This window comes from Miscanthus floridulus, chromosome 2 (genome assembly GCF_019320115.1).
Source record: "Miscanthus floridulus cultivar M001 chromosome 2, ASM1932011v1, whole genome shotgun sequence".
Taxonomy (NCBI): Eukaryota; Viridiplantae; Streptophyta; class Magnoliopsida; order Poales; family Poaceae; genus Miscanthus; species Miscanthus floridulus.
This window is the reverse complement of record NC_089581.1, coordinates 24,933,107-24,956,651: the sequence shown is the minus strand read 5'-3', so window position 1 is coordinate 24,956,651 and position 23,545 is coordinate 24,933,107. Positions and strand designations below refer to the sequence as shown.

Below are 23,545 nucleotides of genomic sequence, written 5' to 3'. Positions count from 1 at the left end.
CACTTTCAATCCGGGTATAAATTTTTTCAGCCAATTCACTTGCCCCGTTGCCTTATAGCATGCTACAAACTCGGCATACATTGTCGAGAATGTAGTTATGGTTTGTTTGGAGCTTTTCCACGATATAGCCCCTCCTGCGAGAGTAAATACATATCTTGACGTGGATTTTCTTTCATCTCTCGCATAATCAGAATCTAAATACCCCTCTATTTGCAGGGAATTAGATCTTCTATACGTAAGCATGAGGCCTTTCGTACCCTGCAAATAATGCAGGACTTTCTTCACTAATTTCCAATGTTCAATTCCTGGATTCTTTTGATATCTGTCAAGTAATCCGGTAACAAAAGCTAAGTCAGGGCGTGTACACACTTGAGCATATTGTAAACTTCCAACAGCTGAAGCATACGGTACCGCTTTCATTCGGTCAATTTTATATTGGTTCTTGGGACACTGATGTTTCCCAAATCTATCACCCTTGACTATAGGTGCAGGTAAAGGACTACACGCATGCATACTAAATTTCTTCAGGACCTTTTATATGTATGCCTTTTGCGATAATCCTAGAACCCCCTTTCTTCTGTCTCGGTGAATCTCTATTCCCAAAACGAACGAGGCCTCACCGAGATCTTTCATATCAAACTTTGAGGACAAGAATTTCTTCGTTTCCATTAGTAGATTGATATCACTACTAGCAAGCAAGATATCATCCACATACAAAATTAGGAATATGTACTTTCCATTCTTGAACTTTGCATAAACGCAATTGTCTTCAATATTTTCCTTAAACCCAAAACCTTTTATCGTTCTATCAAACTTCAAATATCACTGTCTTGAAGCTTGCTTCAATCCGTAGATTGATTTCTTTAGGCGGCATCCCATATTTCCTTTTTCTTTTACGACAAAACCTTTCGGTTGTGCCATATAAACATTTTCTTCCAAATCTCCGTTAAGGAAAGCCGTCCTTACATTCATTTGATGTAACTCCAAATCATAGTGGGCTACAAGTGCCATTATAATTCTGAAGGAATCTTTACATGAGATTAGAGAAAACATCTCATTGTAATCAATCCCTTCTCTTTGCGTAAAGCCCTTCGCCACAAGTCGCGCTTTAAATCTTTCTACATTCCCTTGGGAGTCATATTTTGTTTTGTAGATCCATTTACAACCTACTGTTTTGGCTCCTTTAGGAATAATTTCTAAGTCCCAAACTTTATTGGTACTCATTGACTTCATTTCATCTTCCATGGCCTTAAGCCACTCTGATGAGTGGTCGCTTCTCATGGCTTCTTCAAATGAGGTGGGATCATCCCCCATCTAAAATTCTTCTGTCTCATAAACTTCGTAGTCATCAATAATAGTTGATCTTCTTATTCTTTGAGACCTTCTAGGTGCCTCTGGCACTTGTTCTACGTTAGGCTGTTGCTGTTCTTCCTCATGTGTGACATTTGGTTCTATAGATTCCTCAAGGATAGGTTCCTCAAGGACAGGGTTCTCATGTTCATTCATTGTCGCCACGGGAGAACTTGCAACAGGTGTTGGCACTATAGTGTCCTGCACTGTCGGTGCAACAGCAGCAGGTAGCGTGAAGAATGGTTCTTCAACCATTGGAGTGGGTACATGTACCCGCTTTTCCTGTAGGCTGATTTCTCGTGCTACCATGCTCCCCCTGGTCATGTTATCCTCTAAGAACACAGCGTGTCTTGTTTCTACAATCTTCGTATGTCTGTTAGGACAATAGAAGTGATATCCTTTCGATCTTTCTGGATAGCCAATAAAATGGCAGCTGACTGTCTTGGAGTCTAACTTTCCTATGTTTAGGTTAAACACTTTTGCCTTAGCCGGATAGCCCCACACACGCAAATGGTTAAGTGAGGGTTCCCTTCCTGTCCATAATTCATACGGTGTTTTAGGCACCGATTTACTTGGTACTCGATTAAGTATGTGAATGGCGGTTTTCAGTGCCTCCATCCATAAACTAATCGGTAATATGGAGTAACTCATCATGCTTCTTACCATATCCATTAAGGTACGGTTACGTCTTTCAGCCACTCCATTCTGCTGAGGCTCCCCCGGTGTGGAGTACTGAGCGACTATACCATTTTCCTGTAGAAACTTTGCAAACGGTCCAGGAATTTGGCCATATGGGGTATGTCGCCTATAGTACTCTCCACCTCGGTCTGATCGTACTATCTTGATTTTCTTATTGTGCTGATTTTCAACTTTAGCTTTAAATATTCTGAATTTATCCAATACTTCCGATCTTTATTTAATTGGATAAATATTGCCATAACGAGAGTAGTCGTCTGTGAATGTTATAAACGAATCATAACCATCCATACTTTTCACAGGAAAAGGACCACATATGTCTGTGTGGATTATTTCTAAAATTCATGTGCTTCGTTTGGCATCTTTCTTAATTTTCTTGACATACTTTCCTTTGATACAATCAATACATTATTCTAAATCTAAAAATTCTAAGTGCGGGAGAATTGATTCCTTAACCAATCGTTCTATTCTCCCTCTCAAAATATGGCCCAAGCGACAATGCCATAATTTCGAAGAGACATGATCAATTCTCTTCGTCTTCTTAGTTACATTCGCAGATGGGGAATCATTCACATTCTCATCGCATACATTGTTCGCATTCTCAGTAAGAGATAATAAATAAAGCTTGTCTTGTCGGAAGGCAAGACCAACACATTTATTATCAATCAGTATCTTACACTTGCCACCACCAAAATAGAAATCAATTCCATCATCATCAAGTTTCGAAACGCTTATCAAATTTCTACGCAAAGAGGGAACATAAAGTACTTCTTTAAGTCTAAGTACAAAACCATTATTCAATTCTAAAGAAAAAACTCCAATGGCTTCAACATTGGCTTGTACTCCATTTGCAACTTTAATCGTTCTTTCTCCTCTTTGCAAGGTTCTTGTCCCACTAAACCCTTGTAAGGAATTTGCAACATGAGTAGTTGCTCCTGAATCAACCCACCAAGTGAATTTATTATAACATAAATACAGGGATTCATCTACAAATGTAATAAATTCATCATCTTTCTTTAGCAGAGATTTCAAGAAGTCTGAACAATCCCTCTTGTAGTGTCCCTTCTTGAAGCAGTGCTTGCACTGATCTTTTTCAGCTCCACCATATTGTTGATTCTCAGAATCCTAGGGCTTCTTTCCCTATGAATTGGAGGAAGAGGCCTTATCCCACTTGGGTTTCCCTTGTGGTTTAGAATTCTTGCCATTAAAATTCTTTCTTTTGTTATCCTTCACAAAATGAGCGGATTCACCCTGTGAGGACTTTATCCTCTCCTCTTCTTGAGCACACATTGAGATGAGTCTTTCTATGCCCCATCTTTCAGGCTGCATATTGTAATTCACAATAAAGGTGTCATATTCTTTTGGCAAAGAAGCAAAAATCAAATGAATCAGGAAATCCTCCTCCTTTAAATTCATTTCCTTTAGCTTAGATGCCGTAGTGTTCATCTTCAAAATGTGCTCCCTTATGCTACCACCAGTGAATTTCTCATTCACAAGCTTCTTAATCAGTGAACTTGCTATGGCCTTGATAGACCCAGTAAACTGACTCTTGATTTTCTTAAGATATTCTATGGCAGTAGCACATTTAGGGATTGAGCCCCTTATCTATTCTTCTATGGTGGCCTTGGCCACCAACAGGCACTTGCGGTTGGAGAGAGTCCATTGCCTATGTTTAAGGTCATATTTTATTCTTATTTCAGCATGATCACGCTTTCGAGCAGCAAAATCAGCGTCAGATTCATTTTCACCTCTCACTGGGTCCTCTGGCTCAGTAGGACACGGTGAGGTGATGGTAAAATCAACCTCTCCCAACGCAAGTTCCAGTTCATACTTCTCCCGCTACACATGGTGATTGCTTCCATTGAGTGTCGGGATGTTTGCAATGTTCATAATGCATTTGCCTCCTGAAATCATACCAGAGTAAGTAAGAAACATTTATACATAAAATTTCATGCTTTAACTCAACGTTGGTCAAATTAAAACTTATAATTCATCCATGCAAACATTTTACATCACCGTTGAACAGAAGTAAAATTAATGTATAATTTCTTATGAATCAAAATTATAATATTGTTATTAACAACATTAGTCAGAAAATAACAACATCATAATCTCATAAAAAATTATCAGAAATTCATCACTTCTCTTAAAATTAAATTATCCTGTTGGTTCAAATTTAATCAAAGAGAACAATAATTATCATGCACAGCGGAAACTTAATAATCTTTCATATTGTTATTTTCCAGAAGCACTAAAAAATTCACTGTTTTCTGAGCAAAATATCATTGGATAAAATTATGTCAAAAACTGCTTCTGGAAAAAACAAAAAAAAATCATCTTCTTCTTCAATTTTGGCCCGAAGGCCCATCTCGCGCCGCGGCCCACGCTCGCTCGCGCGCGCTGCGCAGGCTCCCCGCGCACCAGGCCCTAACCTGGGCCTGGGCAGGTATTTGGCGCGCCCGCCTGGGCCATATTGAGCCCAGCAGCCGCGAGCACATGTGGTCCGTTCATCCCGATCGGACGGTTGTCCGTTTCCATCGGACGGCTGAGACATTTCCAAAACTCTAAGTCATTTTCTTTCCTCCCCCTCGCCTCTCTCAGTGGCACAGTAGTGGCGGTGCCCATGGCGACCGGCCACCACCGGCAAGAAGGAAGGGCACCCACCGGAGCAGGGTACCCGCCGGAGCAGATTCGGCCACCCCGCCACTTCTTCTTCCTCCCTCCCCTTCTCTGTTAGCCACGCGCAGAGCAGCAACAGCTGGCGGCCACCCATGGCGGCCGGAGAAGAGGAAACGGCGGTGCCGCCGCAGAGCTTCTCGCCGGCGCGCGCGTTCGCCCAAGGCTGAACGCGCCGTCGTCGAGTTGGCCTGCGTCGGTGCCCCGACCGGTGGCCGCGTTAGTCGGTCCGGGTTCCAGTCCCGCACGTCGGCGAGGGCTGACGGCTCGTTCTTTGTCCCGCGCGGTGGCGATGCCGCCGGCGGGATGAGGGCCCAGGTAGGACCCCATTCATTCATTCATGTTAGGGTTAGGGTTAGGGTTCGTTCCTGCTCTTTCCGATCTAAAATTGGTTCATTCGTTCGATCTTTCTTTTCAATAAAACCGGCTCCGGTACCATTGTTACCTTCTTATTCATATTCATCAGATCGGAATACATAGTAATAGGAATACATGTACACAGTGAAGTAGGGGTACATGTTCTTGAATCCCAGTAATCAAAGATCCTAATACACGATCTACAAAGAGGCAGAGAGAATGTGAGTGAGAGGTTGCAGACCATCGAAGGCCGTAGTGGTCGAAGCAGTCGGAGTGGTGGAAGCGCCGGTCGGGATCTCGTTCGCTGATTGTCATCTGCGCGCCGGCAGCGACGTTCGGTGGAGAGAGGAGTCAATACAGTGAAGTGGTGGCGCAGTGGAGACGGTGGCGGCTTCCCGTCACTGGCTGCGCCCCTCTCGGATCGGGATAGGGAATATCGGTGGGGAGTGGCGGCTCAGGTGAACCTCGTATCAAGAGCCTGCCGTCCCTCACCTTTATTTATAGCGCAGTGTGACGGGGGCCCACCAACCATGTAGGGTTGGGCGCCCCCCATCAGGGCACGAGAACAAGGCCCAAAAGGCCGTTGGGCCTAACTGGTGGGAGATCAAACCTAACAAATTTAACTGCCAACCCAGATACCGGGTGCCGTGTTGTTGCTAATTTGCTTTTTCTAGTGGCCTTTGCCAATTATAGGGTGTTTGGATTTGAGAATCTACTTCATCGTCAGCTTGATGCAAAGCAATGGAAGAGATGGGCAAGAGCGCGATGCCTATGTGTGCAAGATTTATTGATTAGGAAATGTTGAAACATTTTAGGAGAGATATCCGCGTGCTATTGGGCCCAGGCGCGGTGGCTTTTGTGGTGCTAGCGGCAGTATTTTACATTGACGGAGGATAGGAGAGAGAAATCAGAAGAATGGATTTTCATGCGCGTGCTGCAGTACAGAACCGGTAAAGGACCGAGACAAGAGGAAATGCTGAAAAGGAGGCTCATATGTTCATACTAGTTTTTAAGTCGGCTACTCAAAGCCCACTTAATCACATGGTTCCTCTGAAATAATGCGCATAGTACTGGGAGCTTTGTTCATAGCACTCATGATGTTCTCAAGGAAGGACCAAAACATCCCCTCTTCTTAGACAACTTGACGTATTTTACGTAGTAGGGTTCCATTATATGCCTTTTTTTGCCGCTGTTTTCTAAGACTTTTGGATATTTTGCTCACAATAAATATACAAAAAAATAAAAGTCAAATATTTGTAACAAGATAAAATATAACATATATTTACCAGCTAGTATTATACGTGGCGTTATTAAATTATACTTCCTTAGATCACAAACATAACTAGGATTTTACCAAGTCAAAATTTTAAAATTTTGACTAATAATACCTATAAAATATGTTATCTTAAATAAAAATAATATCCTTCATAATGAATATAAGCATGCGAATGTTGTGTCTAGTTAGTCTATGCAAAGTTTTAGATATTAATGGTGAAAGTTAAGAAATCTTTATTAAGGTCAAATCTAGATGGAGTTCTATTTGTAGTTGAGGACATATATCACAAGTATTTGTTTTCTTTATTACACTATTACTAATGCGCAAATAAATAATGTGATTAAAAAAATTACTAACCTGATTTTTTAGTAAAATCCAAGCATCTTCTGTTTGCAGCTTGTCAACTTGATGGAGATGTTGGGAATTCATTCCACGACCAACTCCATCGTTTCTTGTGGTCACCAACACACGACTGCCAGGAGCACCATAACTGAGTGGCACTCTAAGCAAGTCGTTTCACACCTTCTCGCTCCACACATCATCCATCACCAACAGAAACTTCTTTTGCTGGACCGTGTCCTTCAAAGCACGCTCAAGCAGATCCTTGTTTCCCGCAAAAGCTTTCATGGTTGGTGCCAAAAGAAGCTAGAACACTTCGTAGGGCATTGATGTCATCGACCTCCTTGTTAACGCTCAACCATATCCTTTGATCGAAGCTCTCCTCCACCTTGCTATCATTGAAAACCATCCTAGCAAGGGTGGTTTTTCCTATCCCACCCATGCCAGTGATAGCAACAGCAACAACAACGTTGTTGCCCTTGGATTCAGCCGGACTACCCACCTTCTTGATTAGTAGATCAACGATTTTCTTTGTATCCTCCATGATCTTGTCACCAACAACATCGGACTGGAGAATAAGCGATCCAGTCTTATCAGACAAAGAATTCGGAGCTTTATTGATGGAATAACCTGAGGAGTTGATTTCTTGCGTGATGAATCCGAAGCGGGAGCTCCTCTTCTCAAGGTCGATCCAGTCGCTGGTTGAGGGCTTGGATCTTCCTTCCAATTTCATGCGCGACAACAGGGTTGCGGAAGCAATAGAACGTCTTGGAGATGTTCCAGCATCCTGAAGTGCTTTTCGGAGCGGAAACTGATGACGAGGGATCTTCTTCTTCTCCACCCTCCATGATCTGGCAGAGATCAAGGATGTCATCGGCGTCGTACATGACATCCTTGAGCTCCCTCACCCACCGCTCCACAGCAGAGTCGCGGATGCGGCTCCTCTCGGCGTCAGCCAGGATGCTGCTCAGGTCACCGAGCGTCGCCTCGAGCTTGGTGATCTCGCCCGGCACGCCTAGGAGCATCTCCACCTCGTCCTTGGCCATGCCCGTCAGGATGTCCACCAGCTTCGACGCAAACGTGTCCAGCACCGCCGCCATCAGCAAGGAATTGGGTGGCTAAAGTAAACGAACAGGAAGCGGTTCCAAAATGTGTGTGTGCTTCTGCTCCATGCTGCTCGTGGGATGCTTGTTGGCTTGGTGAAAAATTGCAAATATATTCGACCAACGCGTGTCACAGTTTTATTCGTAACTTGAATTAGTGGAAGCAGGAAGAATAATTCCGCCATAGCCGCTTGCAAGGAATATTTTGTTAGTGGAAGTCGGAACAATATGGTGCCCATTTCATAGAATAAAGAGGGTTCTAAGCTTTACTTTACCGAGTGGCCTGGACCGAAGCCCTACCAAAAACTGCACAGCAAGCTTTAGAGAGAGGCAGGCCCCAAGTTTATCGCGTTTTTAGGGTATTTTTAGGAGCAGCTCTCACCTTTTCTTTTTCGATTTCGAATCACAGTGGGTCTGTGGTGTTGATTTGCGAGATCGGAAGCATCTTTTTCAAGACACAGAATCCACTGTAGCCTATTCGATATTCTTTCATCCTGAACCAGGAACACAAAAGAAGCATCTTTACTTTGCCTCTTATGCGTATTGTGGACTACGACAACGCGATGACGTTAACCTCCATGACATGCGAACGGGCACCCGCCGCGGGCACGCTCAGGTCGATCTTGCTGCTTGCTGGGGCTATGGTGCCTAGCACCACTAACGTGGTGAGCGTAATCAGAAGCTTGCATGCAAATGCTGAAATGCCTATAGCGTCGTACAGCCGCCATGACATGCAAACGGAGCAAGAACATCAAGGCCGAACGCCCGAATGCGAGGCTAAACCCAGGAGACAACCGACACACATATGGTCACCGCACACAAACAAAACAATAGAGGCTGAACCCAGGAGACCTGACGATGTAAAAGTCACAAGTTACAGAATATGGTCTGATCTGGCCATTATCCCAATCTTCAGCAACTGCAGGGATCTGAGCTGCATGCTAACTCACTGTAATCCGCAAACTCAAGTTAACACCACATCAAGGTCACAGCAATGTTAGATGGTATATCAGTGGCTGGGATCGCATCTGGTACTAGAACTCTAACGACACAGGGCAGAAATTCGACATAGACATGAGTCAGAATCGATCTCTCCAAAAAGGAAGACTAGGGGTTCCTACAAGCATTTATGTTCCATCATCAGAACTTGCTCCACTCATCAGCCACAGCCAGTCATATCCCCACCAGAGTCAGTCAAGGAAGTCGTTTGTAGGGAAACGGTCCTGCAAACAAGGCAACCAAAACACCAGAGGAACAAGTCAGATGGGGGGACAAAACAAGCGAAAGCTGCCATGTGCTGTAACGGGTTAGTTTCAGCGTGTCAATTGCAGCAGCCTGTGCACTGCACAAACATCAGCTAGGTGATTCAGATTGCAACACAAAACAGTGATCAGTTGCAGCAGCTTGTGTGATGTGTGCAAACGTCAGCTACCCTCAGGTGATTCAGTTGGAACACAAAACAGTGGTCAAGTTAGGGCCCGTTTGGCGTGGCTTCCAGGTGCTCCGGCTCCGGCTCCTCCAAATGGGGCCTTAATTTTGGATCATATTGCCCAAAAGAGAAGGGTCCAAACCCACAATAGTAAAACGTATGCAGACCTGTTGTGCCATTCTTGTGTGCATGGTAAATAGCATATGCAGTAACAAGAAAAGGACACTATAAGAGAGCTAGTTTCAGCATGTCAGTTGCAGCAGCTTGTGTGATGTGCAAACGTCAGCTACCCTCAGATCATTCAAAATGCAAAACAAAACGGTGACAGACTTAATGTTGGATCAAATTATATATGTAAAGAAAACTTAGTGTTGGTTCATGTTGCGCCAAAAGAGAGGGGCTCAGAACCAGCAATGGCAATGCGATGCTTAAACAGGAAATGCAGTACCTACTACCAAGAAAAGGACACTATAAGAGAGTAAACTGAATGTAGGTGCCCTTTTTTCTTCCTTTTCCTTAACTGCTAGGCTGTAAGTCATATTTATTTGAACATTTAAACAGAACAAACCCTCAACGATGTAAGGCATATTCATATGAACATTTGATACAAAAATAAACAAGTACATACCTAATTCTTTGGAAGACGATCGCTTGGATGATGAAATTTGATGCTGCAGAACATTCTGTGACTTCGTGGCAAAATCATGTCCATAGTCAGTACCATCAATTACTCCCTGAAACAACACAGCTCCACAGTTCAAATACCAGAAAGGAGAAATAAACCATGTATAGTTGAAATCAGTCAAATCACAATGTGAAAATCTGTGAACACCTAATCCCCCGCTCGAACATGCAGGAGAGCTGCATATCATTTCATTAAGAAGAAAGTATATAATGGAGACAAAGGAGATCTCCCACTCCAAACAGAAACACCTTGAAGCCATTTAGGAATAACATTTCTTTGCATAAACATCAGATCAGGAATAACAAGCACAGATCACAATGCTTAAAAAACAAGCATGCACACTCTTTCTTATCTACATAACAGATAATCAAATCATCATTGTTACTGTAGTTTGAAACCAACTAAAGAATCTTGGAATGCCACAGGTAATTTGAAAAGGTGTGTTCAGTTACTAGCTTGTGCCTTTTCCAGTGATTAAGAAGTAAGGTAGTGAATAGCAACAGGTACTACTAATTAAAGAGAAGACAAGAAAAAGAACTACCACTGAATGAACTAACCATCAATAATAAATACATACCGCTCTGCTTGGGCACCGATCTTTCGGGTGATAAAATTCACAAGCTGATCCAAATTGGCATGTCCCAGTTTTCATGTAGAATGGGCATTCTGCGGGATGCCACCCACTTGAAAGTTCTTTTGGATGATTGAATATACATGCTGATTCAAATTTACATTTCCCAAATTGCATGTAGTACCGGCAATCTGGTTGACCAGGCCTCTCAGGATATTTTTGTTGCTGGTACATCTGATCTTTTAGTGTGGTTCTAGCTGCTGGGTTGTGTTCGTTTGCAGCAACTGACCTTTTTGAACTTGCTGGACCCTGCAAGCTTGGGGTTATATCCTTCGGGTGATGAAACTTACAGTTTGCACCAAATTTACAGGACCCGGTTTTCACATAGAAGGGGCACTCAGGTTCACCAGGTCTGTCAGGATAAACCATCAGTTCTCCTGATAGTGATGGCTCTTTTTTTGGATGGTATCTACTTGATTTTTCTTTTGGATGGTATCTACTTTGGAATTTGTCTTTTGGATGGTAGGTACTTGGAAATTTGTCTTTTGGATGGTAATATTGGCACGATGATCCAAACCTACAATTACCAAATCTCAGAAGGAAAGGGCATACAGGCCTCTCAGGATAGTCCCCATGTTCCTGCTTGCACAAAGGCCCATCTGAGCTATCCGCCGAGCAGCAGCCATCAGAATCATCTGAAGCAGATGCCCAATCAGGATCCTACTTGAAGCAAATGAGAAAAGTTATTAAGAATGCATTACTATGGCCACAGTATGCATAGTACATGTGGAATTCCAAAATTGCAAAAGTGACAAATCTGCTTTACTTGAATGAAAAGGACGCTTGTCTAATAAAATCAAATAGTAGCATGCAAAATTCCCTAACACTTCGGCTCAGCTGCCACAGGCTAGTCATATCAGAATGCCTTTTCACATAAAGGTCCAGGTCTATAGGTTCAACTTAAGCATCTACTAGATTCAACAAATATTGGAAGAAACTAATGCCAAATATTTATTCAATCAACAATATGAAAATACATCTGAGCAGTGTCACATGGTTTTTGAGGTCATATGGCTTGGGTTTGGGTTGATAACATCTGAAAGGAACAAAAAAAGAATAAAAACGAAATTGCAGTCCCAATGAAGATTGGAAAAGCATTCATCCATATACAAGCAGATATGCTACAAGAAAATAAACATAGGGTTTCTTTTCTAAAAAATATGTTGCAGAATTCCAAGATGTGAACAAATGAATATTTACATATACAGTTACATAAATGTACAATATTCAAATAGACAGCATGTATGGATGTACCTTTTTTATCCTCATTTCCTTTTCTTCTGTACAAGGGGGCACATTCTGAGGAGGTAAAAGCATCCGAAGTATGTTTGGAGGAAGGATCTCAGATCCAGACGATATGTCATCCATGGTTCCATGTTCAGGTGACTTCTTTGAGTGTGGTGAAGATTGCAAGTTAGTATCATCCCATCCCGTTGCCGTGTGGAGTTGAACATCAAGCACTTGCTCTGGATGGTTATAACAACATTTCTTTCCATATCCACATGTACCATTACGCATGTAATAGGTACACTTCCTTGCTCCCTGATCAAAGAACGAAATTTGGCTCAGCAACTTTAAATGCGAAGCATAAGTTTATGAACCAGCTTAGATGAATAGAAGGAAACAGGAAAATGCATACTTCTCGAATGGGGAGGCCAACACGGTTCAGTTCCAGAAATTCAACTTCATGATTTCTTTGTTCAGAAGGGAAACTTGAAACTTCCAGTTTTGCTTTGAGCTGTAGTGATGAAAACAAGTTTCAATATGAAATAAGGACGAAAGTTATGCCAGATAATAATAAGATCCACAAATGAAAAATAAAACACTAAACAGGTATACCACAACTTTCTAAAGTGCATATCACACATACTGGAAATACAGCAAGTCAGCACTGAAATCTTTATAGCATGCACTTCAAATTTAGATGGATAAAATGCATTGTGAAGGAAAAGATGCATGCACACATGTAAAACAAATCAAATGGAGTGTGGTTGATTGTATATCATTAACCAGATGAAAGAAGGCTGATACTGAAAAGCCAACAGAGTTAAGAAATTAATGCCAATTTTACCCGTGGATGATTGAAGTGGCATGATGACCCATATGAGCAGCTCCCGGTTGACATGTAAAAACGGCAGTTCTGTTTACCAGGCCTCTGTGGGTATCCTTCAGAGAGACCAATCTTCTCTCTGTGCACCTCTTGATCTTCCACAGCATTATCATCTGTGATTGTTCTCAGTTGATCACTGGTGTGTTGCTCCACTGCCTCATCTTGATCTTGTACAAAAACACCATCTTCAACTTGCTCTGCCACCATGATGTCCTCCTCTCGTGATTCTTCCACAGCAATGCCAACCTTGGCTGCACCCAAGGTGCTACCAACACCTTGCTCCACCACCTCTGGATCAACTGTAGCATTATTATTATCTGTGGTTGTTCTCAGTTGATCACTGGTGCACTGTGGTTCCACATTACCCTCATCTAGTACAGAAAGGCCATCCATACCTTGGTCTGGAACCACCATGTTCTCCTCTTGTGACTCCACACCACTGCCATCCTTAGCTGCACCTTGTTTGTCAATGGCATCTTCTTGATACACCTTTTTATCTTCCACAGAATTCTCACCGTCGGTCGCTCTTAATTCGTCACCTGCAGATTGTTCCATTTCCTTGTCTTGATCTTCAACAGTAATGCCATCTGAGGCCACACCCTTTTCAACAATGGCGCCTTCTTGCTCCACCACCTCTAGCAATTCTGCAGCATTATCTTCCATGGTTGTTCTCAATTGATCACTGGTGCATTGTACCACCACATTACCCTCATCTAGTACAGAAAGGTCATCCACACCTTGATCTGGATCCACAACGTTCTCCTCTTGTGGCTCCACACCACTGTCTTCCTTAGCTGTACCTTGTCTGTTAATGGCATCTTCTTGATCCACCTTCTTGTTATCTTCCACAGCATTCTCACCCTCGGTTATGCTTGATTCGTCACCTGCAGATTGTTCCACTTCCTTGTCTTGATCTTCAACAGTAATGCCACCAGCAGTCATACCCTTTTCAAAAGTGACACCTTCTTGCTCCACCAACTCTTGGAATTCTGCAGCATTATCCTCCATGGTTGCTCTCAGCTGATCATTGGTGCATTGCTCCACCGCATTACCCTCATCTCCTACAGACATGGCATCCCCACCTTGCTCTGCACCCACCACGCCCTCCTCTTGTGCCTCCACACAACTGTCATCATTGATCACACCTTGTATGTTGATCACATCTTCTGGATCCACATTCTCATTATCTTCCAGACCATTCTCATCCTTGGTTGACCTTGATTCATCACCAGCAGATTGCTCTACTTCCTTCTCTTGGTCTTCACTAGCAATACGATCTGTGGTCACAGCCCTTTCAACAATGTCACCTTCTTGCCCCACCGCCTTTTGATTTTCTGCCGCATGGTCATCCAGGGTTGATCTCAGTTGATCACTTGTGTATAGTTCCACAATATTATCCTCATCTGATAGAGAGATGCCATCCTCACCTTGCTCTACAGCCACTACGTTGTTCTCTAGTAACTCCGCACCACTGCCATCCTTGGTCACACCGTATTCGTCTACGACATCTTCTTGGTCCACCACCTTATCCTTAACTTCCACAGAATTTTCATCCCTGGTTGCTCTTGATTCATCACCATCAGATTCCTTCATTTCCTTCTCTTGATCTTCAACAGCAATATCATCTGTTGTTGCGTCCATATCAAAAATGGCACCTTCCTGCTTCACCACCCCTTGACCTTCTGAAGCATTATCATCCATGGTTGTTCTCGGTCGACCACTGGTACATTGCTCCACCACCTTATGTTGATCTTGCACAGAAATGCCATCCTCGCCATGCTCCGCCACCACCACATTCTCCTCTTGTGGTTCCACAGTAATGCAATCTTTAGCTGCATCCAGTACACCAACAGAAACTTCTTGCTCCACCGCCTTCTCCTTTTCTTCCACAACACTGCCATCCTTGGCTGCTGTTGATCCATGATTGGTGCATTGTTCTACAGCTTCCACAGCAGTGTAACACTCAGTTTCCCCTTCTAGCTCCACCACCTCTTGATCTTGTATGGCTGTTCTCAATTGATCACCGGTGGACTGCTCCACTACTTTATGTTGATCTTGTAAAGAAACGACATCCTCATTTTGCTCTGCCACCACCAAATCATCATCCTCTTGTGATTCCACAGGAGCACCATCCTTGGCTGCATCCAGTAGTACACCAACAGCACCTTCTTCCACACCCTTCTCTTCTTCAACAATATCGCCATCCTTCACTGTTTTTGACCCATCATAGCAGCATTGTTCTACAGCTTCCACAGCAGTGTAACACTCAGTTTCCCCTTCTAGCTCTACCACCTCTTGATCTTGTACAGCATTATCATCTGTGGCTGTTCTCAATTGATCACTGGTAGACTGCTCGACTACTTTATGTTGATCTTGTAAAGAAACGATATCCTCATTTTGCTCTGCCACCACCAAATCATCATCCTCTTGTGATTCCACAGGAGCACCATCCTTGGCTGCATCCAGTAGTAGACCAACAGCACCTTCTTCTTCCACACCCTTCTCTTCTTCAACAATATCCCCATCCTTTCCTGCTTTTGACCCATCATCGCTGCATTGTTCTACAGCTTCCAAAGCAGTGTACCACTCAGTTGCCCCTTCTTGCTCCACCACCACCTCTTGATCTTGTGCAGCATTACCATCTGTGGTTGTTGTCAATTTATCACCAGCGCACTGCTCCACCACCTCATGTTGATCTTGTACAGAAATGACATCCACGCCTTGCTCTTCCACCACAGCATTCGCCTCCTCTTGCAATCCTACAGAAACACCATCTTCAGCTGCATCCAGTATGCCACCAGCACACTCTTGCTTGATCACCCTCGCAGCATTGCTAGCCTTGACTGCCCTTGTTTCATCACCAGCACATTGCTCTACTGCAGAGTAGTTACTCTCATCTTCCACCACAGCAGCAAAATCCTCGGTGGCCCCTTGTTGCTCCACCACCACCTCCTGATCTTGGGCCACGGCTGCCCCCAACTCATCACCAGGGCACTGCTCCCCCTCCTCCACCTGACCACGCGTCGGGAAACAATTTCTGTTCGCAGAGCGCCCATCAACAGCAAGACCTTCCTTCTCCCGACAGTCTTCAGCTGTATTCCACCCTTCCTCGGCCGGTACCAACCCTAGCTCCTCCTCCTCCACACCTGCGCCACGCCCAGCAACCTGATCGTCCCCGTGCTGCCGCTGGAGTGCAGCCAGCGAGGGCATGTGGAGGCTGCTGCCGCCCGAGGCCGCGTCGGAGGCAGGGGGGCCGTCGGCGGAGGGAGCGGGCCCCGCCCCCGCGTCGAGTAGGAGCCCGAGGCCCACATTGGAAGCCGGCGGCTTGGGACTGGAGAAGCGGCCGATGGCGGCGGAGAGGGTGGCGGGGAGAGGAATGGAAGCGAACAGCCTCCTCCCGAGGCCACCGCCGGTAGCGGGCTTGGACTTGGAGTTGGAGGTGGGCTTCGGCGAGCAAGGTGGCGGATCGGCGGCCGCCAGGGCGTCCTTGAACTCGTCCTCGTCTTCCACCCCAGCCATGGCGGCGGTGGCGGTGGCGCGGGGTGGAGGAGGGGAAGGAGGAGAAACCCTAAACCCTCGATCAGTCTGGATGCTCCTCCCAACCACTCCGCTCACCTCGTCCTTCTGTCACCCACTCACGCTTTCGCTTCGCCTGTCCTCGTGCTTGGTTGGTTGGAGACCTGTGCATCGCAGTCGTGGCCTCGCGGGAGACTGGGAGGATGGGCCCCGTGGGCCGTGGTTGTTTCTGTTCCAGGGATTTGTGTACACGTCCATTGGTATGGAATAGAATGTTGATTACTACGAGATAGGAGTATTGGCTTTGGAAACGCATGCATGCATCACAGCATCAGCTGGGAATCCGGGTCATTTTGTTTTGTTGTTGTTGTTTAATGCACCGGGATTTGGTAGTACCTGGGGTATGCAGTGCCAGGATAGAAAGTCCTGGTTTGTTTTGGGCGCTTGGCCTAGAAAGTAGCAGCGGCTGCTGTTTCCCCTGCCAATCTCCTCACATATTACTGTACCACCAGCAGATCAAGCACAGCTGAACTTGACTTGCACGTTGGTTTGATACTAAATACTCCTTCCACCCCGAAAAAAATGTCATTATGGAATTTATGTTGGTCAAACTTTTTTAAGTTTGACTATTTATAAAAAAAATAATAGCAACATTTGTACATCTAAATAAGTTTATTATAAAAATAAATTTAATGATTTATGTAATTATACTAATTGTACCATAAATTTTAATATTTTTGTATATACGTTTGGTCAAAGTTGAAAATGTTTCTTCGTCTCGTGAAGTGAGAATGACATTGTTTATGGGACATAGGGAGTACTCTGGCACACTCCTAGTAAGGGCAGTCTCAATGAAAGAAACTAGGAGTTTCTATAACATAGGATACCGCACCAAAAAAGTACTACTTTTCAACCCATGGTTTCTATGAGTAATAATTATTTTCTCTTTCTATCTCCCAACTCTATCTTCTTTCTCCAATGGGAGTGCAACACGAGCTCCCTAGAAACTGGTGGTTTCTCCCCAATGGCGATTTCATGGTTTCTTGGTGCATTGGGTCAAGAGTAGACCTGATTTCTTCATGAAGAAACCATTTCTATGATTTTTGCTCTCTTTCTTTATTAATTACGTTGCCATGTCAGCGTTTTGCCTACGTGGCAAGTCGTTTAATGAGGATAGAAACCATCATCAATGCACCATTGGGACTGCCCTAAGACATTTCAATCCTAAACGGTGGAAGAAAGTTCATTATACTACTTCACTAGGGAATTCAACTTAAATTGAGATGAGATGCTGTCGGATGCTTCCACGACCATTGGAATCACAAAGTCTTGTAGAGATGCAAGCAGGCTCGCGGGCAAATCCAGCCTCTTGCATAGTCTCGGATGGAACCTTGTTGCATTGGTTATCCCTTGGAAAGAGTCAAAGAATGGGTTACTTATATTGGTGGATGGTTTGCCATATAATATCTAACTACATTATAGGATGATATATATGTAAAAGACTAAAACTCTTGTGGTGCATGACCTAGGATGACACCAATCCCGGATAGTGGCCTCAAGGAAGGGATAAAGGAGATCTCGCCTATCGACAGAGCTAGATGAAATTGGAGATATGGGACATTCAAGTGAAGGTACAAGTACAACCTAAGCAAAGATTATCGACAAATAGAATAGAAAGTAGAGAAGAAATTGGCAATCATATCAAGTTGCTTGAAGAGTTTTACCGTCAGCCCTAGCATAAATTAGAAAAAGAAGTGCAAATTTATAGCAACAAGGCAAGAAGGATGACATGACATCTAAGAAAGGAGAAGAGATCTTGCAGATAACAGAGTAATGATCAAACAATGGAGAAACTAGGTGTTTGTTTTGAGAAACGAACCTATCCGTCTTCTTTTCTCACGTTTTGAATTTGTTACATAGATGGGATGAGTCGACCTATCATCTTTGACATGCACATAATTAGTGTAAGTATAAGGAGGCGAACAAGTTAACAAAGCGCGAATGGGGTGATGAGACTATATGAGTAGAGAATCATGGAAGATGTCTTTAGAATAACGCGACTGCTTTGTTAACTTTTTGCGAATGGGGTGTAGTAGTTTTTTTTGTTGTTGTTGAAAGGTTCGTATAGCTTATTAGCTGCAAGTACATTCGCAAAAAGGTTCAAAACTAGTTTAGGAGTCATGGGCCCGGTTCGCTTTGTAGAAAAGTTAGGCTGATAAGTACTGTTCGCTAATTTGTTGTGAGAGAAAAATACTCTACCATGGCTGACGACCATGGCTAATAAGTTGAAGCGAACAGGACCATGATTGCATATGCAATCTTTTTACAGTTAGCTTGAAAGAAATAGTGGATCAAGTAAATTACCGAAAAAGGACCGTGGTGGAGTCCGAGAAAATTTTAGGATCAGATTCAACATTCTTATAAGCTTTGTAAGTATAATGTACCGAATAATCCGTGATGCCCACTTGATACAAAAAGTGTATGGGGATGTCCGGAGGGGGGGGGGGGGGGGGGGGGTATTATCTTGATGACGTACACAAATTGTTATTCTGGCGGATCAAAGTCTTCGAGAAATCATGTGCGGGCACACCCGTATGCGACGCGAGCAAGGAGCAAGAGCGGTACACCGCGCTGACCGCACGACACGCCTCGGCGCACCGCGTCGCATCGAACCCGGCACGGCTCGCCCTACCCCCACGTCCGGCTCGGGCGCTCGGCCGTTCCATTCCCCTCCCATTCTTCTCCTACGCTCGCTCCCCACACCACCGAAACTGCCCCGCCTCCGCCGTCGCCGCCCGAGCCCGCTCGTCCTCCCCGCGCCGCCTCGGGGACGCCCCGGTCGGAGATCTCCCTGACCACGGCGATGGCCGCCGCTGCCGCCCTCCGCTCCTCCGCCGCACGCCGGCTCCTGCGCCTCGCCCCGGCAGCCTCGTCGGCCCTGTCCGCTGCTTCCCGGCCCACCGCCGGGGTCGCGCCGCTCTCGCGCCCCATCGCCGCGCTCTCAGGTACTCCTCCCCACGTCTCTTTGACTACCTGTTGATTTTACCGCACGTGGGTGCCTGGATCAGACTGATCTCTTTTATCGGGTGCTTCCGGGTTGATTCCTGGTTAGGATCCTCCTGGTCTAGATATGGTTGCGCTAATTACTAGGGAGATTAGAACTCTAGGTTGATGCTAGTGGGGACATTTATTGCAATGCCAGAAGCTATTACTCCGTAGGCAAGGGTGTTATTATGCGAGAGTTTATGATTGACTGGAAGTTGACATACTCTAGCTCAGAGTATATATCAACATGAAGACAGAGAGTTGCCTGGACGTGAAATGTGTGGTCCTAGAGTGTTTCTTTCTAGGCTAATGTCTAATCAAACTTTTTAATGAACTCACTTTCTTATTTATATATACAACACGAGTGATGTTGCTTGAAAGCTAGAACATCGGTTGCTTGACAGCGAGGCCTTTGCTTCTGAAGCAACTAGACAAAAGGTTGACTGGCCTTTGTTTGAGTACACGGGCTTCAGGACATCAGCAACAAAAAAAAATCATTATTTATGTTTTTTCACGCATGGGTTCAGGGGCGGCATGGGATTGTTACTGTTTAGGGTTGGCCCATCCTATGCTGATGGCTGCAAGGACAGTTGGTTTTGAGAGAAGGTGGATGGGAATAAGGGACATGGTTTTGAGAGAGAAGGTGGATGGGAATAAGGGACATGGTTTTGAGAGAGTATGGAAGGGAATAAGGGGCATCTTGTGTTGTTGCACACCACATTTGGGCGGTGCTTTTATGTAACCCAACTGTTGGGCGTACCCAGTGCAGAGAGCTCCCGCTCTGTGCGGGGTCTGGGGAAGGGTGTTAGTGGCGAGCCTTACCCTCGCCTGTGCAATGCGAGGAGACCGCGACTCGAATCCGGGACCTTCTGGTCACAGGCGGTAAGACTCTACCGCTTGCACCAAGCTCGCCCTTCTGTTCTATTCCAATATATTGTGTTCTTAACCATGAACGTAGGGGTACAGTCATTAACTAAAAGGGGATACAAAAGTTGCCTTTTTCCTGTTTTCCATATTAGTTTGCAAAGAAAATACCTGGTTGGTTAATACTAATCTTTCACTCTAATTTAACATGTGTTGGATTCTGTGAGAGAAATGGTTAAAGGGGATTTAAAGTGATTATACTTTATTTAACGAGATAGAATTATTTTATGTGAAATCCTTGGAGTTGTGAAATTTTTCCTTTGATTTGTGTTTATATATTTGGGAAAAGAAGCTAGAAGAGTCAATGATGCCTTATTTTTTCATTTTGATGTGATTCTGATATTGCAGTTCACTTAAAACTCCTCATTCTTAATTAGATTGTCCATGTTATGTTATAAACTCAGGTGGCAACAATCATATCTCATGGAAACTGAGACGCTTCTTCAGTTCAAATGAAAAGCACTTGCCTGCAATATCTGATCCAGAGATAGAATCTGCATTTAAGGATTTGTTGGCTGCTAGTTGGAATGAACTTCCAGATTCTCTCGTAGCAGAAGCAAAGAAAGCAGTATCTAAAGCCACCGATGATAATGCTGGTCAAGAGGCTTTGAAAAATGTATTTCGTGCAGCTGAGGCGTGTGAAGAATTTAGTGGAACCTTGGTTACCCTAAGAATGGCTCTTGATGATCTTTGTGGCCTGACTGGTGAAGTCAGTACTTGTTATCTCTGTTTCCTCATGTATTTTTTGGGGGTGCTTATATCAGTCTGATCAAGACAAAACTTTTGCAGAATGTGGGTCCCTTGCCTGGTTATATTGAAGATGCTGTTAAAGCTGCATATAATTGCTACATGACATATCTGGAGTCCTTTGGCCCTGAGGAAAATTATCTAAGAAAGAAGGTGGAGACTGAGTTGGGGACAAAAATGATACACCTCAAAATGAGATGCAGTGGCATAGGTTCTGAGTGGGGAAAGGTATTCTTATGAATTTTACTTGTCCGGTTGTCCCTGTGGTACAGTTTTACTTCAGTGTTGTCTTATGCTGGTAGAAAATTAGAAATATGTTCCTTGATACTTTTGTGATTCTTGATGTTTGTAAAAGTTTCTCTGCTTCTAACTGTGCCATAGTTCCTTTTAAGATTATGTTCAGTTTTTGTTCCATATGAAGTGTTAGTGCATTTTTAATATAATGTTATCATGTTTATTGCTTGACTGATTTTTGTATTGTTGATTGAATTTCCCATGCTTGGTCCTTTGCCTATCTGAAGAAAATCTATTAAAAACTTGAATCTGTATTTTCTGCAACCATCCATCCATCCATTATTTTGATATTTTCCATACCAGGTGGACGCCCATGATTTCTATAAACTGGTGTTAATTGTTCAGTTGCCAGTGGGATCCTAAACCATATTGATTGTATTTCACTTGGTACAAAAAAAATTGGGGTAACTTGAAGGGGGTAATATGTACTTCAGGCTTCTCAAATAGTTTCATATCTTCTTTTTTACCATATGATTTTTTTAATTTTAAGCAAATTATGCATAGCAACTGACCATAGCTGGCTGGCTTGCTGTAAGTGTTCATGCACTGAGTGTCATAGCAAGATCTGGCAAGGATTGTTAAATTAGTTTGTCATGTATGTCATAGAACTCATGGTACCGGAATTGCATCCAATTTCACTTTGCGTGAAATCTGAAGTACCAAATATAGCTCCCCTTCTGTCTGTGGCGAGTTGACAGCAACCAGTTGTTTTGTTACCACCACGGACAAGCTCCTCTCTGCGGGTAGGATTTTGAGAAAAAGTGTATCGAACATTTTGGAATTGGTGATATGTGAGTTAGACTTTGCTTTATTGGTTCAGGGTAATTTTGTTATTTTCAAATTGGTAAATGTTTTCCCATTTCTCCTACTTTCACCATAAACTAGCAAAACAAACATGCATTCGGGCTGATTCCTGGCCAATATTGTCTGGTCTTCCTCCATGATCTTTTGCTCACGGCATTACTAGCAGGCAAGCGGCTTTATAAGAATCACATGGTTGTGCTTTTTCAAACACCTCGTGCACATAATGATAGTGTACCATTTATGGGGAAAGGATGTTCTGGTCCCATGTCGTTATTGCTATGAAAATGTACCTTCTCTTTTTTTTTTCATCGGATTATTTTCTGATGATGAAAATGAATTATGTCCTGCTCAACCTCATAGCATGTATGGAATTATGTTCTCAGTTCGATACACATCGAGCCTGCTTGTTGTGTCAGGACTGAAGCTAGTGAAATAGCATATATATTTAGGACTCCTTACTCATAATTACTGTTCTACATGCAGATCTCCCTGATTGGCACCTCAGGGATCTCAGGTTCCTATGTTGAGCTAAGGGATGATGGGAAGTCTGCAGATCAGAACCATGGAAATCATCGATGGGCTGATGAAATCTGTAGACCAGAATTTCTTTCTGCATTTTCCTTTCTCCTTTGTAGCTAGCATGGCAATAACAATGTGATCATCAAATAGCTGTGCATTTGAAGTAACTCCAGATACTCCCGTCTTTGTGTCTGTAATAAGAACGTGTTTCATGTGCGTGAAACCTGTCAATTCTGTTAATTTTTTACATGCACCTGACTTCTTGTTCAACTGGTGGGAATATTTTGTTCATGATCATATGCCTTCGCTTGCAACTCAACTTACTTAAGCATTGCAAAAAATACAGTGACCTTACATTTTTTATGCAAGGGTTTAACAATCTCAATATGTGATTGCTATTCACTAAGTAGTGGATTGTAGCATGTTAAATCATCACTTAAAATACAAAATGTGTTATATATAATTAAAATGGTGTGAAAAAAAGAGATTTAATGTTTACTTATTGTAATAATAATCTGAGTTTCATTTGACCTTTTGTTTAAATCCCAAGATCCACAATAAATGTTAGACGTAATAAAGGATTAACTAAATATTGACTAAATATTTATTCAGCTAAAATAAATCTACTTGTTATGAGGTTGAGAAAGATGAAAAAACAAGCCATATGAAGTTGCAACGTACACGGGCTCGTCAGGTCAGACCATGAAATGTGTGGCGCATATAAGGGAGACAACTATGCTATCCTTCCCTCTGTCCCAAATTATCTGTCACTTTTGGTTTCCGTGCCACAAGTTTAACTCGATTTATAGAAAATACATGCAACATTTGTATCTCCAAGTAAATTTCTTAAAAACTAGATTCAAATATCTTTTCAATAATATCAATTATGTACCATAAATATTAATATTTTTTAATATATATTTTGTCAAAGTTATTTCTCGGGAAGCGAAAACGACATATTTTGGGACGGAGGGAGTAGACAATTAGACAGATTGTTTGCCATATACAAAAAAAATTGCTCATTTTAATACTAGGTTTAGATAT

The 23,545-nt window shown here is 43.4% G+C and overlaps 2 protein-coding genes and 1 pseudogene across 3 annotated transcripts; 1 reads left to right on the top strand and 2 right to left on the bottom strand.

The window, feature by feature from the left end:
- Positions 1-2,727: 2,727 nt before the first annotated feature.
- Positions 2,728-8,019, bottom strand: LOC136520213 (putative disease resistance protein RGA3; annotated as a pseudogene).
- Positions 8,020-8,630: 611 nt separating this feature from the next.
- On the bottom strand, positions 8,631-16,273 carry LOC136520196 (uncharacterized). Of its 2 annotated transcripts, XM_066513654.1 has the most exons (7): positions 13,048-16,273; positions 12,614-12,951; positions 12,182-12,280; positions 11,797-12,084; positions 10,489-11,202; positions 9,855-9,960; positions 8,631-9,020 (listed from the first exon to the last, which is right to left on the bottom strand). In XM_066513654.1, the coding sequence occupies exons 1-7, from the start codon at positions 16,169-16,171 to the stop codon at positions 8,992-8,994; spliced, it is 4,698 nt and encodes a 1,565-aa protein (XP_066369751.1). In that variant the 5' UTR covers positions 16,172-16,273; the 3' UTR covers positions 8,631-8,991. The 2 variants fall into 2 exon arrangements, with proteins under 2 accessions (XP_066369751.1, XP_066369746.1); XM_066513649.1 differs by having other exon boundaries at positions 12,614-16,273.
- Positions 16,274-18,886: 2,613 nt separating this feature from the next.
- Positions 18,887-22,820, top strand: LOC136538250 (succinate dehydrogenase subunit 5, mitochondrial-like). The gene is made up of 4 exons (XM_066530238.1): positions 18,887-19,173; positions 20,542-20,846; positions 20,927-21,112; positions 22,466-22,820. Exons 1-4 carry the CDS (start codon positions 19,032-19,034, stop codon positions 22,619-22,621), a joined length of 789 nt encoding a protein of 262 aa, XP_066386335.1. The 5' UTR covers positions 18,887-19,031; the 3' UTR covers positions 22,622-22,820.
- Positions 22,821-23,545: the final 725 nt, after the last annotated feature.